Source organism: Populus trichocarpa, chromosome 10, assembly GCF_000002775.5.
Source record: "Populus trichocarpa isolate Nisqually-1 chromosome 10, P.trichocarpa_v4.1, whole genome shotgun sequence".
In the NCBI taxonomy this organism is placed as follows: Eukaryota; Viridiplantae; Streptophyta; class Magnoliopsida; order Malpighiales; family Salicaceae; genus Populus; species Populus trichocarpa.
The window spans coordinates 20,163,314-20,179,975 of NC_037294.2; the positions used below are offsets into that span (position 1 = coordinate 20,163,314).

The window sequence follows — 16,662 nt, forward strand, 5'->3', positions numbered from 1 at the left end:
GATTAAGAAAATAAATAATTGTAATATTAATCAATATTTACTTGGTTACATTCTTGATAAAAGCGTCTAAGACTAAATTTCCCTTAAAATATCCAGGGCACCTTTAACTAATCTCCCAATTCTAGACAGAAAGAAAAACTGGATCCTTCCATTAGGAAACCACGCTCTATAGACATAGATGAGAATTACACTTGTTCTGACACTCGAAACCCTTAGACTTGACTTGGAGGGTGCGCCTGGCCCTTGCAGTAGTGCAACGCATGGGCGACGCGTGAAGATCCCAGTAGCAAGCTACTGCGGTGGATCCTCCCCTTTAAAAAATTAATTTAATATCGTGTGGACCTATGGCCCACGTATCAGATATTAAACTGATAAGAACAGATACTACACTTGATCTTAGCCAAAAGGCCGAGAAAGGTATGAATTGTACATAATCTTCAATTGCTTTTTATAGGTGCAGCTCTCAACATTATCTTCTGCTTTGTCGATGTGGGATGTAAGCGCCTAACATCCTGTTCTGCTGCATGCGTTCGTATAAAAAAAATAGTATAATTGCACAAGAGATGTGATCTGGCTTCGGTATTGATCACTTTGATAGATTGCTTTTAAGCCCAGATAAATTAAAATATGTGGAACTGTACACTTTATATATATAGGGCCACATAAATTATATAAAAAAATTAAAAAATATGGGGAAAATATTGTGGATGTCTATTTTTTTAAATTTTTTAATTAGAAATTTTGCTTTATTTTTTTGTTTGTCTTTTATAAAATTAGTGTTATGATCAGAATAACAAGTTTCAAAGATTGATTATAGTTTGTTAGGTCCTGTTTAATTTTTCAATTTAATATTTTTTAAAATTAATCTTTGTATTTTTTTTCCCACTTTTCTTCAAAGCTGCTCCAATGGTGATATTATTCTATTCAACATTTTAGAAGAAAGAAACTTGAATTAAATATTTAAGAGCATGACGGTGTATCACATTAGACCAATAAATACAATAAGTAGATGAAATTATGTAAAATAATCATATCGTTAGACAGGGATCACTAAAAGTTTATCCATATATCTCACATTTACTGGCCTAATCTATGAATAACATGATATACCAAGTCCATCTGACAATTTATCTTTTACGTATAATTTTTGAAATGATACAGCTCATAAATATTGTTCGATAACAAATTTCTTTCACTGTTTCAAGTTCTAAGATCACTCCTCTTATTGATGTAGATGCCAACAGTAGCTCGACACCTTGCTTAATATACTCATCTCGATAGATGAAATAATGTTTTCTCACTCACATAACAATGAGAGTCCATGATAGTTCAATGGAAGAATACTACCCCAAGAGTACCTAATAATTCCCCCACTCACTCTGCTATGGCCGGGTTAGAATTTTATCATGGGCCCAAATCCTATCTGTAGTTTAAATCTAAAACTGGGCCGATATTAGCCCAATATCAATCACATTGAACTTTTTAGTAAGTCCATTTAAATACATTTGTGAGAGTGGTAGGCCCATCCACATGAAAGAATTTTACAATGACAAAACTACCCATTAATAAAATACACGTAGCACTCACTGCGCCAATCGCTAACTAACAACTCCCGCCACAAAAAAGAAGAAAAGAAATACCTGAAAGGCGGAGAGTTTTTGTGCCTTATCCAAACAAAATAACACGCACTAAAAGAGAACAACTTCACCAGAAATCTAACAATGGCTACACCACCATCTTCACCCTCTCTGCAACTCTCAACAACGGCAGCAGCAACTCATTTCCCGATCAGATCCCACGTGCCCAAACACTCCTTCACCACCCGTGCGACCACAGATGACAACAAACCAGGCACAACCCAAGAACCCGATTCCAAACCCGGGTCCGCATCTGATGATCAATTTGAGAGCCGCCTGTCCCAGGTTCGACTCCGATACCGAAGCGGGACCGGCAAGAAAGCAGAGCTCCGGAAAGCTAAGAAAGGGAAATCCTCATCCGGGTCTGGGTCAGGAATGTACCTTCCTCCAGTTCCTTTAAAAGAATCGGTTTCTGGTGGATTAAAAGTGGAACTCGGGTTTAGCCCGTATAGTGAACGGGTAAACGGGAGGATCGCAATTCTGGGGTTATCAGCTTTGTTATTAGTAGAGCTTGCAACGGGTAAAAGTGTAATCAACTATCACACACCAGCAATTGTGTTGATTCAGGTTTATTTTGTAACCGCGGCTACTGCTTTGTATGTTAAGTACGAGAAAGAGAAAGTTAGCATCTGGCCTGAATCCGCCCCTAGTAAGGATTGAATAAATGAGTAATTTGTAAACAAAAACAAAAATTAATGTCTTAACACTTGTTTTGTAATACTAGTTTGTTGTTTTGGAGCCAAATTTAGGTTTTTATTTGTGACGTTGTTAAGGTTGGTTGTGGTAATACGCTTGTTTATCCGTTCATTCATTTATTTATGGATGAGGCAGATAGACATTTCCTAGTGTGTTTTATCGGTTAAATTTGTTTCATCTGTTCATCAAATGAAAAGACATGGGCAAGATCGGGAGGAATGCTGCCAGAAAGATTAACCGACATTTGGCATGCTTTAGGGCCTTAAAGGCTTAAAGTAAGGAAAGTCTAGTAACAGATTTCTTAGGTGCTTTTGGATTCGTTGTTTTTATTACGAGTAATAATGACAATTAACAAAGAATAGGGCCATAAACCCAATTTTTAATCATCCACCAGGCAATCAGATTCAAGTAACCTCCACCACAGCATGCATCCTGAAGATTCCCTTACAAAATTATCTTCCTAATGCTTCTAGTGGCCTTTCACTGTGTTTTCTGCAAGGATTTTCGCACATCCCATACACGTTTTTTCTTATTCCGTTTTGAACATGAAAATTTTTGACCGGTTGTCTTGGACGAGAATATTATCATTGATATATGATGCAAAATTCCTTTTCAATTGAAAATAAATTAAAATAGCACATCAAAACTATTAAAAATACATAAAAAAAATATTAATTTAATATATTTAAAGTGAAACACAATTTTAAAGTATATAGGTCCCGTTTGTTTGCTGGAAAGTAGTTTCTTTTTGGAAAGTGAATTCCAGGGAAAGTGAATTCCGGGAAAGTGAATTTCGGAAAAGTATTTTTCGATGTTTGGTAGTGTAATGGAAAATAAGTTGGAAAACACTTTCCAGTGTTTGGTTTGTCATGGAAAATGAGCTGGAAAATAACTTATTAATGTTTTATTTTTCTCAAGTTTATTAAAATAATGATGAACAAATCTTACAAATTAAAAAGTTGAATGAGAATGAAATTGAAAAAAAATATAATTTCATAAATTATCTCAAATAATATAAATAATAATCAAAATAATAGAGATCAAATCTAAAAAATTAAAAAAAATGAAACTGAATAAATTAAAATAATAATAATTAACATTTCATAAATTATTTCAAATAAAATAAGTAACAATAAAAAAAATGAGGACCAAATTTGATAGATAAAAAATTTCAATAAAAAATGATAAGAAAAAAGCAAATAACAATTATAAAAATAAGAACCAAAATTAATATAAAAATTAAATTTTAAGAGATGGAATTGAAAAATAAATATTCAAAACAAATTATATATAGCAATCAAAAGTTTGAGGATCAAATTTGATATAATCAGCAAATAATGATATTTCTAAATTTTTCAGAACTTCCGGAAAGTGTTTTCTGCCCAAATTTTTCAGGAAAACACTTTCCTGAAAACCAAGCCAAATTTTCCTTTGACTGGAAAATGTTTTCCGTTGACCAACTTTTCTAATGGCAAACAAACACAGGAAAGTTTGGAAAGTGGTTTCCCAGAAACCACTTTCCGGAAAACAAACACAGCCAAAAGGGAAAATATTTTCCTGGAAACCAAACCAAATTTTTCTTTGACTGGAAAGTGTTTTCCGTTGACCGGAAAGTATTTCCGGTGACTGGAAAGTGTTTTCCGTTGACCAGAAAATGTTTTCTGTTGACCAGCTTTCCTAATGACAAACAAACACAAGAAAGTTTGGAAAGTGGTTTCCCGGAAAGTGAATTCCGGAAAACAAACATGTCCAGAAACCAAAGCTACCGCAATCAAATACGTTGCTTTTCAACTGTAGAAGTGGCCTTCCCTAAACCTGAGATTCACTCCGTCACTCTCTAAAATTCACCTCACAGAAGCAGCAAATCAAGCAACAATTGCATGTTAATGCTCAAAAAATCATTAACTTTCATTAATATAACACACAACAAAACTCATGTTTCTTATTTCCTTCCTCTTCGAGTACTTTTAACATGCCATGCCATGTCTTTCTTCCCCAATAAAGAATGAATCATTGTTACAAAAAGCAAACAATCTAGTCACAAGTTATCGTGCCAGCTCAGAGCACTCAGCAACCCTAGGCAAATCATTTCTAAGGGGAATTTGTGCGCCCTATTTCATCGTCTGTTCCAACTCTATACACCTATGATCTACCCTCTCTAATGTTACAGCCAACCTCCACAGGCTTGAACTAAACTCCTCGGCCCAGATAATACCCCGCGTTCCTGGTTGTACGAATATATTGTTGAGGGCGGCACAAGTTTTTCCTTACTATGTTATCAATGTAAATCACCTTGGCTACAAGGATGTCCGTGTCAGAAAATCATTAACAGCCAGGTTAGCGTCTCCATGGGCCACAGCATCTTCAGGTTCTGGCATATATAGACTGGAAGATGAAGCCTGCACATCAAGCACCCAACATTTAGTCATAATGAAACCAAAAATACATAAAACAAGCATCCATAAGCTTGTGAGTAATGCTTCGTATAATGAATTATTCTTAATGAATTCAGCACGAATGCAAACAATGGCATTGGTGGTAATTTAATGCAACTTTTTGGCCATTTATTTTGCGTGTTCTGTTGAATTCGTTTAAAAAATTTTGTTATACAAAACATTAGTCTAAGCTTGTATTGTGTTTGGTTCATTTAGTTGCAAACCAGAGACAGCTAAACAGAAAAAATGCAAAAGGGAATGCACTGGATTATTTTTTTAGGGTAAATTTCATAATATTACTTGAAGATTAATGAGATTACAGTTTAAAAAATAGCAGTCTGCAATGCTGTGATGTAATAGGGTTCCAGATAGGTTCCATTGATCCAGAAGGGTTCCATTGATGCAGATCAAGACCTAATCTATTCCTACAAATGGCTCCCAGACAGAGTAGAAATATGTCATTGCTTAAACCCAAGGGAATCCTGGAATTTAACTGTTTTTCCACTGGACAAGGGATGGAAATCCAGTAGCATCTAAGGCTCAGTGCCATAGCAATACTTAGGCACAAAGTAAGTGTTATATGTTCTTGTGAAAATTTATAGTTAAATTGAAGATACCTTTGTATCAAGCTGCATCTCTCCATTGTTATCTGTGGTAAGGCAAGCACCGTGGGCCTTCATCCATTCCACACACTCCTCTAATCCTGACCCATCTGAGTCCTTCTCATCATTCCCATCACTCGCACTAGAGAAGCCCAGAACCTGTGCAATGTAAGAAACTGGTATTGTAGGGCGATATGACCAGGACATGCAACTCACAGCCTTGTACCGCATCTTTTCAACATAGAGATCTGTGAGAGGACAAACATTCTTGTCAATAATGGATTGCCAAAGTGAAATTTCAAAAAGAGGAGAGTTTCTAATGCCCACCCATAAGGCAAGTGTTCAAGTTAGGTGCCTCCTTATAAAGTCTGAAGAACATTACATAGTTTCCTGAAGTGACAGCTGCACGAACTGCAAGAGCATGTTTAACAGCTTTATCCTTCTTTGTTCCCTCGGTTAATCTGGAAAATCAAAACACTAGTGTTAAATTGTAGCAAAATCATTTTGTATCGTAACAAATGAATGCAGACTGATCTACATTGATTATCCTAGGAGTCAGCAGGTGAAAATTAAACCTTGCATGCACTTTACACATTAAAAACCCAAAGTATGCAACAAAAAGACAATTCAATACGTAGAGCATCAGTGTAATCAAACTCTAATACAGCAAATGTCCAATATCGAGCATCAGCATAACCAAACTCTAATTGAGTGAATGTCACTAACCTTGACATCGATGATACAAGATCTCTATTGTTATTCGAGTGCAATATAACACACAGTAAGTTATAAGCTGCAAACTCCATATGACGTCCTTCAATTCCTTCAGCATAGAGGGTTTTCAACTGGGATTGACACTGAAACAAAATAGAGAAAGCAAAAAATTATAAGCAGCTACAATAATCACAATCATCATATTCTATAAATAATTTATCACAATATTGAAGAGGCAACTGCTTCATTGATTCTGATATCTTTCTGTTTTTTGAAATTTGAATTTCAAGCAATGAAATACACATTACTTCAGATTCAAACTCCAATAAAGCACAAGCTTCTACAATGTAGGAAACTTGACATGCACTGGCAAGAAAGAAAGCACTAATACATGGATACCATGTCAGAGTAGAAGTTCCAAAACAATACTTGTAACCGAGAATAAATTAAGGCAAAGGAGTCTGAATATGTCCACAATGGTACATTACATTGATGATGACAGAACATATACAACAAAAGGCTGCATGCTAGATAAAAGCTTTAAGGCTCCATTTTCCTACGAGTTTTCAAATCATCCAGCCACAACTAATGTGACTAAACATCATTTTTCCAGCTACAGAATTTTTATGGCCTCAGATATAATGCATCAGCACAATTATTAGCATGCAGACTGTTCTGCCAGTTGCAATGTCTTATTGGAAATGGTTCAACTGATTACTCAGAATAAGAATGTGTGAATGGAAAATCACTTCTAGTCTCAGGAAGAAAAACCTGGATGAATGAGCAATGCAACAAATTTTCAAAAGGAGTTTGACTAAAGTCCAGCCAACACAATGAACTAGAGAAAAATAACATGGTTTATGGTCATGTTAATAGCCCCACCAACCTGATTATACTCGGGCAAGTCCCCTGCTTCCAGTGCTAATCGAGCATGCGTTTCATACACCTGAATATACACAACAACAAAACTACATAGACTCAAAACAAAAGAACAAGAAATTTTCATGTCGCATGGTAAAATAGGTATCACACACACCTTAACTGTCAGCTGATTCTGTATTCGTTGTACAGTTAGATCTTGACGAATAGATTTTAATTGATCGCATTTATAAAGGTAGTTCTTTTGAGAATTCTGAACCATAAGCAGAGCCTTTTCTAGCACTTCTTCTGGTCTCACCTGCAAAGCAGTACAGATTCAGACCAAACAAATCACATTATATATTTGTGTATAACTCATCTTTTGCTTGGGAAGTGAGAGGAAAATAAATGAAAGGAAAAATGTGAGAAAAGTCTTCCAATTAGGAAATAAGATGGGGAGAAGTAGCATCTCATGAAAAAAAAAGTAACAGCAGCAAAGTAATCCACCCAAAACACCAAAATTAAATTTCCAATTTTACCCTTGATTTTGAATTTAAAACAGCATCTCATAAAAAAAGGGAAGTAAATGGCAGAAAAATTAAATTTCTAATTTTAACCTTGATTTTGAATTTAAAGTAGCATCTTATGAAAAAAAAAAAAAAGTAAACAGCAGCATTCCCACCCAAAACACCAAAAAAAAAAATCTCCTTCCCTTTCTTCTTCTTACCAAACAAGGGAAAATAAATTCTCCCTTTCATCCGTCCTATTGTCCTCTCTTCCAAAAAAAACGAGATCAAAATATTTTCCTCATCTATTGTCTTTTCCATTATTTTCCTTCCTCTCTAAAAAAATTAAAAAGTCAACTTTTGTTCATTTATGGATGCAAAATGATAAAAATGACATTAAGATGTTAGATAGTTACAGTGGAGGGATCAGGTGCAGAAGTAAGGCGCAGATAACGTTTCTCAATTTCTTGGCAGGTACCCTTGACAGTTAGTGCATCCCAATCAATGTCTTCAACAGCTTTGCTTCCACTGTCATCAAAGCTTTTGCTAAGCATCGATGCACTCGCCCGCCGACTGTACAAGTTCCCAGCACCAGCATTTTTTGGTTTGAAATAATTAACTTCAGTTCGATATCCTTGTCCCTTTTCAAATCTCTTAGAGCGACTCTCACGTCTCTTTTTTTCCTCTGGTGTATTGGCAATTGATATTGCACTAGAATAATAAGCAGTTAAACCTTGCTCCTTATCACTGTCACTTGATGCATCGTTATAAGCAGCATCCAAACCATCAGCAAGATGTTGCCTCTTAACTGGCCTCTGATTATTTTTGCTTGGACGTTTCTGCTCCGATAAAGAAAACTTCACATTATTCACAGCATTCTCCTTGCTCTCGGAATTCACACTAGGAGCCTGTATAGTTAAACAGGTTAATAAATGATCTAAACAAGATGCAGAGAGCACTTCCAAACTCAAAATACAGGAGCCAACAATGACTCCCAAGAAATTAATATGTAATGAGAGGAGGGAGAAAAGATGAGAGCAACAAGATATACCTTTCTGTCCCAACCACCATATTTTACAATATCATTACTGGTGGAAACAGATTTGTCTACTGATTTCTCTTCTGGTAAAGGCTCCCACCTACTTTTAGATCGTCTGCTTGGACTCCTTTTATACTTCGGTACTGAAGAAACAGGAGTGGAATATTGTGAACTCCTGCAACCATAAAAGTTCAACAAATGTTTATTGTTGGATTCAAAGAAATTTTATATCCACCTATAGTTGCTAAAAGGTCAAATATAAGCTAGATTACAAGAATTATTTGAGCCATGATAGTAAGAGGAGAGAGTGGCTGAAAGGTTACATACTCCACATTGACAGCCTCAGAATTTGGTATTGCAAAAAGAGGCTCCGCATCCCAGTCTAGAGTGTTAAGTGTACCATTGGCAGTTGCCTTCGTGATGATCTGGAAAAAAAGGAGAAAAAAACTTGATATACATGCTACCAAAAATCAGAACAAATTAACATAAGTGAAACCATGGCAATTTAAAAAACTCCAGGAACACCATGTTACTAAATCTCAATAAGAAAGAAGACCATACAGAACATGAAATCTCAATCTCAGCAGATATAGCCTCAAATAGCTTAGAGATCAAATCCTGTGGTGCCTTTCTGAATTTGGATGATTAGAACAAAACTGAACTGAACAAACAATTGACAGAGATGCAAGGTAATTGGCAGAAATAGTTTAAGACTTCGGGAGTTAGTTGCAGAGACTCCCAAAATAGTGTATCAGACTTCATGCCAGAGTCTTAGATGGATAAGAAAAGGCACCTACATTTAGTTTCACTATTCCAAAATCTTATGAATTCTTTATATTTACTAGATTTCAGTGATTTCTTTGAATCTCTTGCTGCTATCTCACTTATCACAACACTCATCAGCCAAGACATGGGCAGATCATAGAAGAAGAGGCAGCCCACTAAAATATGAAAATTCTATCAAATTTCTACCTTGCAACAAGATGTAGCCGCTCTAGTTCATCTTAATATATCAATTCTAGTTTTAGCATCAAGAATGATAACTTCTTTGTTGCTGCCCATATGCATTAAATAACATATTTTTAGACCATGTTAAACAGGATGTTGACAATCTATTTGTTACATGTCAGAACAAATGGATTCTAGAAGTTATAATCAATTCCAAGCTTAAAACCATGCAAAAGGGGAAAAAATAAAGCGAAAAAAGGAAAATGAGCATATGATGTTGCACACTTTGAAGGCAACAAATGATGCCAGAATAGCTTATAGACTGCAACTCACCTCCTTCATGATAGCCTGACAAGCTACCCTTTGTGTGTCATCTTTACAGAGATCGAAAGCCCTTTCAACATAATGACACAGTGACTTGGGGAACATTCCAGGCTGCAAGAAGCAAGAAAGTTATTAATGCTGCATAAAAACAAAATTCAGATGATATTTTTAATGAAACAGTGAAAGATAAAAGACAATTTGTGAAAAAAGAAAACTTTCTTGTAAGAGTTCCTCTTTTTTCTTTTCTTTTTGGGATAAGCAAAACCTCATCTAAGGAACACCGATGTGGTACAATCCAGAAGTTGGAAATTGTCCGCCCCCCTAACCCCCCCAAAAAATAATTAATAAAAAAAAAAATCTGTCACCACCTACAGACAAAAAAAAAAAACTTGAACAACATCAAAATATCATGCTTTATACCAAAAGCATATAGATTTAGCCTGACTATGGAATGTAAACAGAGAAAGGGAACTTCTCTCCCTCAAAAGTCCTATACTTCCTCCATGCTAGACAAAAAATGATTAGAGCAATTAAGGCATGAATTTTTCTGTTATCTGTATAGAAGCATATAGCCATATGCCACTCCAACCCACAACCCCCTCTTCAATCAACCCTACTCATCTACAACTTCAGGTCAAAAACCACCCATCACTTCTTTCTCATCAATGCTGCTTGCATAGATATTCAAGGATTCTTTTTAAACATCACATCTATGAATACAGCCCAACCTTTTCACATAACCTAAGTCTTTAGCTTAGAAACAACAAAAGAATTGGTAAAACCCTCCACACTAAGTTACATGCTATCAAAACAAAAGGGATCTGGCAAATCTTCTAACATCTAGAATACCAGGGTCATAATTCGAAATTGTTCTGCCAAAAGGAACTAGAGATTATAAGTAAATTAAAACAACTTCAGACTTTGAAAGACTTTTTGGTGGTTACCTCAAAGACAAATTATGTGTGGAAACATTAACTTTTAGAAGGACAAGTCGATAAGAAACCAATATCACCTTAAGCATGGAAATAGTTGTGTCATTGGACAACACTTTGTTGTTTGGCTTTGGCATTGACACACTAATATAAGCAGGTTTTGCTGCTGCATTGGTCACAGAGCCATCCTTATCGGTTTTCGATAAGCCCAAAGCTAAATTTGAAGCAATTCTAGGATTTGTTGGAATCTGCATCATGTTTACCCTTCGAGTATCTAAAGATGGAGCATTTGGCAGAGGTGATTGATAACTCTGGGTCACCTGATGAGCAGCAGGAAATTGTGAATTAGGACCTTGATGAGCAGTCTGTTGTTGTTCCTGAAAATTATCATATGAAGCTTTTGAATCAAGAGAATATTGAAAGTGTGGTTGCGTAGGACTAGCATGGTGAATTTGAAAACTTGGAGCCCCTTGTTTCCAGCCATCATGAGCACTACTGATAGTTGCACTGGTCTGACAAGAAAACCAGAAAAGCCAACATTAACTTGAGTAACTAAGCTTTTGTTGTGAAATGATTAACTAATCCAGCACAATTAATACATGTAATATGCTGCAAACCCCAACAAAGTCAAACGAGGATCTCACATATATATCGCAGCTATAATCACAAAACTGGACAAGCAATTGAGGATCAAACATTAAAACATTTTCGAGAAATAGAACACATATATAGAAATGAGCCACATAGTAAATCCCAATAAAATCAAATGAAGATCTCATGTATAGTCAAATATGCTGCAAACCCCAACAAAGTCAAATGAGGATCTCACATATATATATTGGAACTATAATCCCAAATCTGGACAAGCAATTGGGGATCAAACATTAAAACATTCTCGAGAATGAGAAGGAACACATATATAGAAACGAGCCACATAGTAACAAGAGCTGTAACATGTCTGGACAAGTAATCTCTAGCAGATGCATCATATTGACAAATTAAAAGCATCCATGCTATTATTGATAGGAAATAATATCAGAATCAATTAAGCATATGATTACAGTCCAGAAACCAGTTATGAATCCTTATCACAATCATAGTATCATGTTATGACAGAAACCTGAAAATACCTTTTCCTTTAATACCCATGCCTTGTGAATTAACATCAACTTTGGACATAATTTTAAAATACATATTTTAAATTGATAAAAGTAAAAAAAAAACACACCATAGAATAACAAAACTCTACAAGTCTTTCCTGTTTTAAGATGATGCATATGAATTATGATGCAGCTAGACTGGTGGACATTTTCGATATCTGTTTTTTTTCTCTCTCAAATAATTGTGGCATGTTAACTATTGATGTATTTAAAGAAACTGATGAAGAGAGAGCTTGAAAGTATTATGAAAGTGAAATTTGCAGTTCCTGAAAATATCACAATCGCAGTATCATGTTATGACAGAATCCTGAAAGAATCTGTCACAAAAATGTTTTCCTACGCCTTCTGAATTAAAACCAAATCAGGACATAATTTTAAAATACATTTTAAATTGAGGAAAAAAAAAACATAGAATAATGAAACTTCACAAGTCTCTTGCAGTTCAGCATCCCTTAAAACTCCAGTCTCTCGCAATTCAGCATCCCTTAAAACCCCAACATTTCTCAAGAATGACAAATTTCACTTTCATAAAACTTTCATGCTCTCTTTTCACCAGTTTCTTTAAAAACATCAAAAGATAACATGCTGCAGTTATTTGCGGAGAGAGAGAAAAGACAGATGTCTAGAACATGTCCACCAGTCCACATCACATGCATCATCTTATAACAGAAGAATCTTAATTATGCACGTATCATTTTACATTACAAGGGAAGCAATAGTTGTGTTTGAATAGAGCACTTCAAAACTTTTTTTCCAGCCCACTCTGTAATTTGAGAACCTACAGGAGGCTTTTCTTTAAATATTCAAGTGGAAAAATCATTCCTATTGGTTCATAAACAAATTTAAATAACATAAATTGATCGTGCCAAGGATGGGGTATGCATAGATCACAAGATCACCAAACAGATGTTAAATGTGACCTTACCCATAAGACAACAATTCTCATGCAACAACAGCATCCTAAATACTCAAATATCAGATTCTAATCAAATCAAACCCAGGAAATTATAAACCAACCCCTCCCTGATATTCTTCAATCTAGTCCATGGTCCCTTATCTCAAGGACCCCCTCCCCACCCACCAGGCAGGACCTCAGATCACAATTTCAATAATAGAAAAGTAATTAAGCTTAAGCAAAGAAAAGGTCAAATCAAAAGCTGATCATGAAATAATGGTAGGAGTAAGGAGAAAAATAAGAACAGGGACATGCATAGATATCTTCATGGTAGCAATTTGCTCTTGCTAGCTCCGAGATAATGTACCTGCAAAGAAGGCAAATCAGAAGACGCAGATTCAGTCCTCTGAGATGTCGGGGTGAAAGATGAGGGAGGCTGGGTGCTGGAAGTAGGATACACACCAGACACGGCACTTCCCTGGTTAGATGTGCTAGCAGCAGACAGGTGTTCTGTCCCGGGAGCACAAATAACTTCTGTTTGACTGTAATAATCAGCCCATTGCTTGTAGCGCTGCTCATTGTTCATTGATGTTGAAGCTGCAGTACCGGAACTATAAGCACTTGTTGTGTCTGGAGCATAGGTTGAATACTGTTGAGATGTATAATTTGCATAATTGGGATCGTTCCACAAGGTAGTATGATTATTGTATCCACTGCTTGGGTAACCTCCGGCTGTCTGATAATCACCAGGATTGTAGTAAGTGGTTGAATAACTTGTTGTCCCAGTATAAGACCCTGTATTCTGAAATGAGGAAAGAGGCTGATAAGGAGCACCTGTGTTTTGATATGCTCCTACAGTCGACGAGTAAGAATGGCTAGGTTGTTGCTGCTGAGAGTATGAATGGCTAGGTTGCTGCTGCTGAGAGTATGAATGGCTAGGTTGTTGCTGCTGAGAGTATGAATGGCTAGGTTGCTGCTGAGAGTATGAATGGTTTGGTTGTTGCTGAGAGTATGAATGGTTGGTTTGCTGCTGATAACCATTATTATAGTAACTTGTTGAATATCCAGTGCTTCCATATGGATCTGTAGGGTTGTATGCTGCATAACTACTGTAATCTTGTTGCACTCCATTTGTTGTTCCTTGAGTCGATGAACTAGAAAGGGATGTCGTGCTCAAACTATCTTGAGCATTTCTTGCAGGCTGCTGTGTTTGCTGATCATGGTGATAACTGGAATTTGAAAGGATTCCATTCTCTGTGGAGTGATTATCCACTCTATGCGTGGTCCATGGTGCAGTTTCAGATCCATTAACTGAGGGAATATAAGATTTCTTCCCTTGGTTCGCATCAACAACATATCGACCCTAAAACAGCAGCAAATAAAAATTATGCTCTGACAAAGACGTCATAAATCACAAATTTTACAAGAATCATCGAAACACACCAGTTTGGAAATTTGAACTAAACTAGCTTTCCATACACACAATCATATCAACATCAGGATCGCATGTACACTTTTGTTCAATCTTCTACTAATGTGCTACTAAAAAACAAAGATTAACAAAAAACTCCCAACTGACACTAAATTTCCTCTAAACAACATGGTAACGCTAAACCTAATTCATTGGAATAAATATAATTTACTCTGGTCCACCATTAACAATAATTCATATCAAATAAGTTCAAAAATTAACTCAAAAATTTGCCAGTAATATTTATCAATTTAATACAAAAAAAAGTCAAATCAACGTCGGACATTACTTCATTAAGTATAAACTAAAGCTAATGCCAGAGAATCCAAATCTGTGAAACTTACCTCGAGTAAATTAGGGTCCACCGAAGCTATGGTTTGCGCATTGACTCCTTGATTCATCATCATCATCTACTCAGCATCCTAAATTAAACGTATTAGGATCAAATTAAGCTTGAAAAACAAAATTTAGAATTCCACAAAACCCTAATTTAGTAACAGTAAATTAAGAGAATAATCTAACCTTCGATAGATTAACACAAAGAAAGCGATTGAAGAGATAGAGAAAGCGAGAGGGAAGTAACAGAAAATCAATTGAGATCAGCAGAATCAAAAATAGCAAAAAAAATAAAAATAATTCTGTATGTGTAAATATTACAACGAAAATTAGTAGGAGAAAAAAACGTTCGATAAGTTGGATATAGGAGGAGATAAAAAGAATTATATATATATATTAGAGAGGGACTGGGAGAGAGGCGGATTCAAGTAAGGAGGTGTCAATGATAGGCCGTGTTTGGGTCCGTGCGTAATGTAGTTGATGGCGGTACAGGAAGTTATAATCCTTTTGGATTTTCTGAGGTTAAGTCGGATTATAATTTATTTAGTGCTATGTCAATTATAAGAATTGCAACTTGACATTAGTTTTCCCCCCCTTTTTTTTTTTTAATTTTTATTCGAGAGAACGTTAGTATAGTTTTTACTTTATTGATTAGGGTTGAATGTTCTAATAGTTATTTTTTTAAATATTTTTTATTTAGAAATATATTAAAATAATATTTTTTTATTTTTTAAAAATTATTTTTAATATTAACACATTAAAATGATTTGAAAATATAAAAAAAATATTAATTTGAAGTAAAGAAAAAAATAAAAAATAAATAAATTATTTTAAAAAGGTTTTTAAAACAAAAAAATAAAATGGATTTTAAACATTTATTTTGTGTGTATTGCCTTTTGTGGACGGATAACAACATGCTGCATTATTTTATGCATTTATCTATGTTAAGACACCTTTTTTCCTTCTTTTTTTTTTATTTTTTTTTATTTTAAATATATCAATTTTGATGTTTTCAAGATATAAAAATCAGTGTATTACAGTTTACAACAATATCACACACTTGTGTGAAATTTGATCGAAATAGACACATAAGAGCAATCAAATTTATGCACGTGGATCTCTATATATTATGAGAAATTATTATATATTTCAAATTGTATTCTTTCCCTCCTAAAATAACTTAATAGGATTTATTGTAATAATTATTCATCAACTCCACTTTCTCACGGGAGTAGAATTTTTCGAATGCTGAAAAGCATTTTCCATTTCAAGAATTCAATTGAATTATTCAGCACAAACAACAGAGGAAGCTGAGAGAGAATGGAGGGCAGGGACCCTAATCGAACAACGCGTGCGGACTGCGGAGGTTAATAAACGAGAGCGCACGTTTCGGCCATGATCTGACCAAATCCTACCGAGCACGAAGCCCAGGCCTACTCAAGGCCCATAAAGGGGGTTCGAGATGGCCCATTAGAAAATCCACTCGAAAATGTTGCTTTCCTGTACTCTCTTGGACTTTTAGCCAGAGAATATAAATTATAGAAATCACACAGCCAACTACGGCACCGGTGTTCCTCGCTCGAAAAAAGATATCATGCATACAGAATAGTAACAGGAATCATCTTTAAGATATATTGTAATCATGCTACACATTGTGCTACTTTTCAACTTACTTTCATTACCCATGCTGTTCTTGTTCTTGGATGCAAAGCTGGGAACTTGGGATTTCGTACCTAGAAATTCAAAGCCATTAACTAGTTAAATATTTTTGCATCTATAAATTGTTACAAGTTGACATTTCTTGACTGGTATGCTCCCACAACGTTGTATCAGTAACTCAAGTGATTGATTTATCTTTCTACTACTACCACGACGATTATATTTTTCTTTTGCCTCGTCGCTTTACTTCATCTGGGCACGCTAGCGACAGCATTTGCACTCAGGAGTTAGGCAGGTGGGTCTTAATTTCTGGCATTTATATTAAAAGCACAGCATCACTGAGACGTAGAATGATAAGTTTACACACGTCTAATTTTAGAAAGTGTCTCGAGAAAATGGGAGAGTTTTCTTTTGTTAAATTGGAATGGCACCAGCCCGTAGCATTGGAGC

General features: G+C 35.4%; 2 protein-coding genes and 1 non-coding gene across 7 annotated transcripts; 1 reads left to right on the forward strand and 2 right to left on the reverse strand.

Annotated features, from left to right (window-relative positions):
- Positions 1-225: 225 nt before the first annotated feature.
- LOC112329044 (U2 spliceosomal RNA) lies at positions 226-421 on the reverse strand. Its single transcript, XR_002984540.2, has one exon. It is a non-coding gene; the product is annotated as a U2 spliceosomal RNA (small nuclear RNA).
- A 1,014-nt stretch (positions 422-1,435) lies between these two features.
- Positions 1,436-2,482, forward strand: LOC7489612 (uncharacterized). The gene has a single exon (XM_024610112.2). It carries the CDS (start codon positions 1,722-1,724, stop codon positions 2,295-2,297), a length of 576 nt encoding a protein of 191 aa, XP_024465880.1. The 5' UTR covers positions 1,436-1,721; the 3' UTR covers positions 2,298-2,482.
- Positions 2,483-4,216: 1,734 nt separating this feature from the next.
- On the reverse strand, positions 4,217-15,092 carry LOC7489613 (SAC3 family protein A). 5 transcript variants are annotated; one of them, XM_052456842.1, is made up of 15 exons: positions 14,740-15,088; positions 14,562-14,639; positions 13,686-14,109; positions 13,114-13,655; positions 10,772-11,203; positions 9,769-9,870; positions 8,815-8,912; positions 8,500-8,662; positions 7,865-8,356; positions 7,121-7,261; positions 6,971-7,030; positions 6,097-6,227; positions 5,698-5,831; positions 5,386-5,618; positions 4,217-4,732 (listed from the first exon to the last, which is right to left on the reverse strand). In XM_052456842.1, exons 2-15 carry the CDS (start codon positions 14,625-14,627, stop codon positions 4,631-4,633), a joined length of 3,120 nt encoding a protein of 1,039 aa, XP_052312802.1. In that variant the 5' UTR covers positions 14,628-14,639; positions 14,740-15,088; the 3' UTR covers positions 4,217-4,630. The 5 variants fall into 5 exon arrangements, with proteins under 5 accessions (XP_052312802.1, XP_024465847.2, XP_002316324.4 ...); XM_024610079.2 differs by having other exon boundaries at positions 10,772-11,011; positions 11,135-11,203; positions 13,114-14,109; XM_002316288.4 differs by having other exon boundaries at positions 13,114-14,109; positions 14,562-14,627.
- Positions 15,093-16,662: the final 1,570 nt, after the last annotated feature.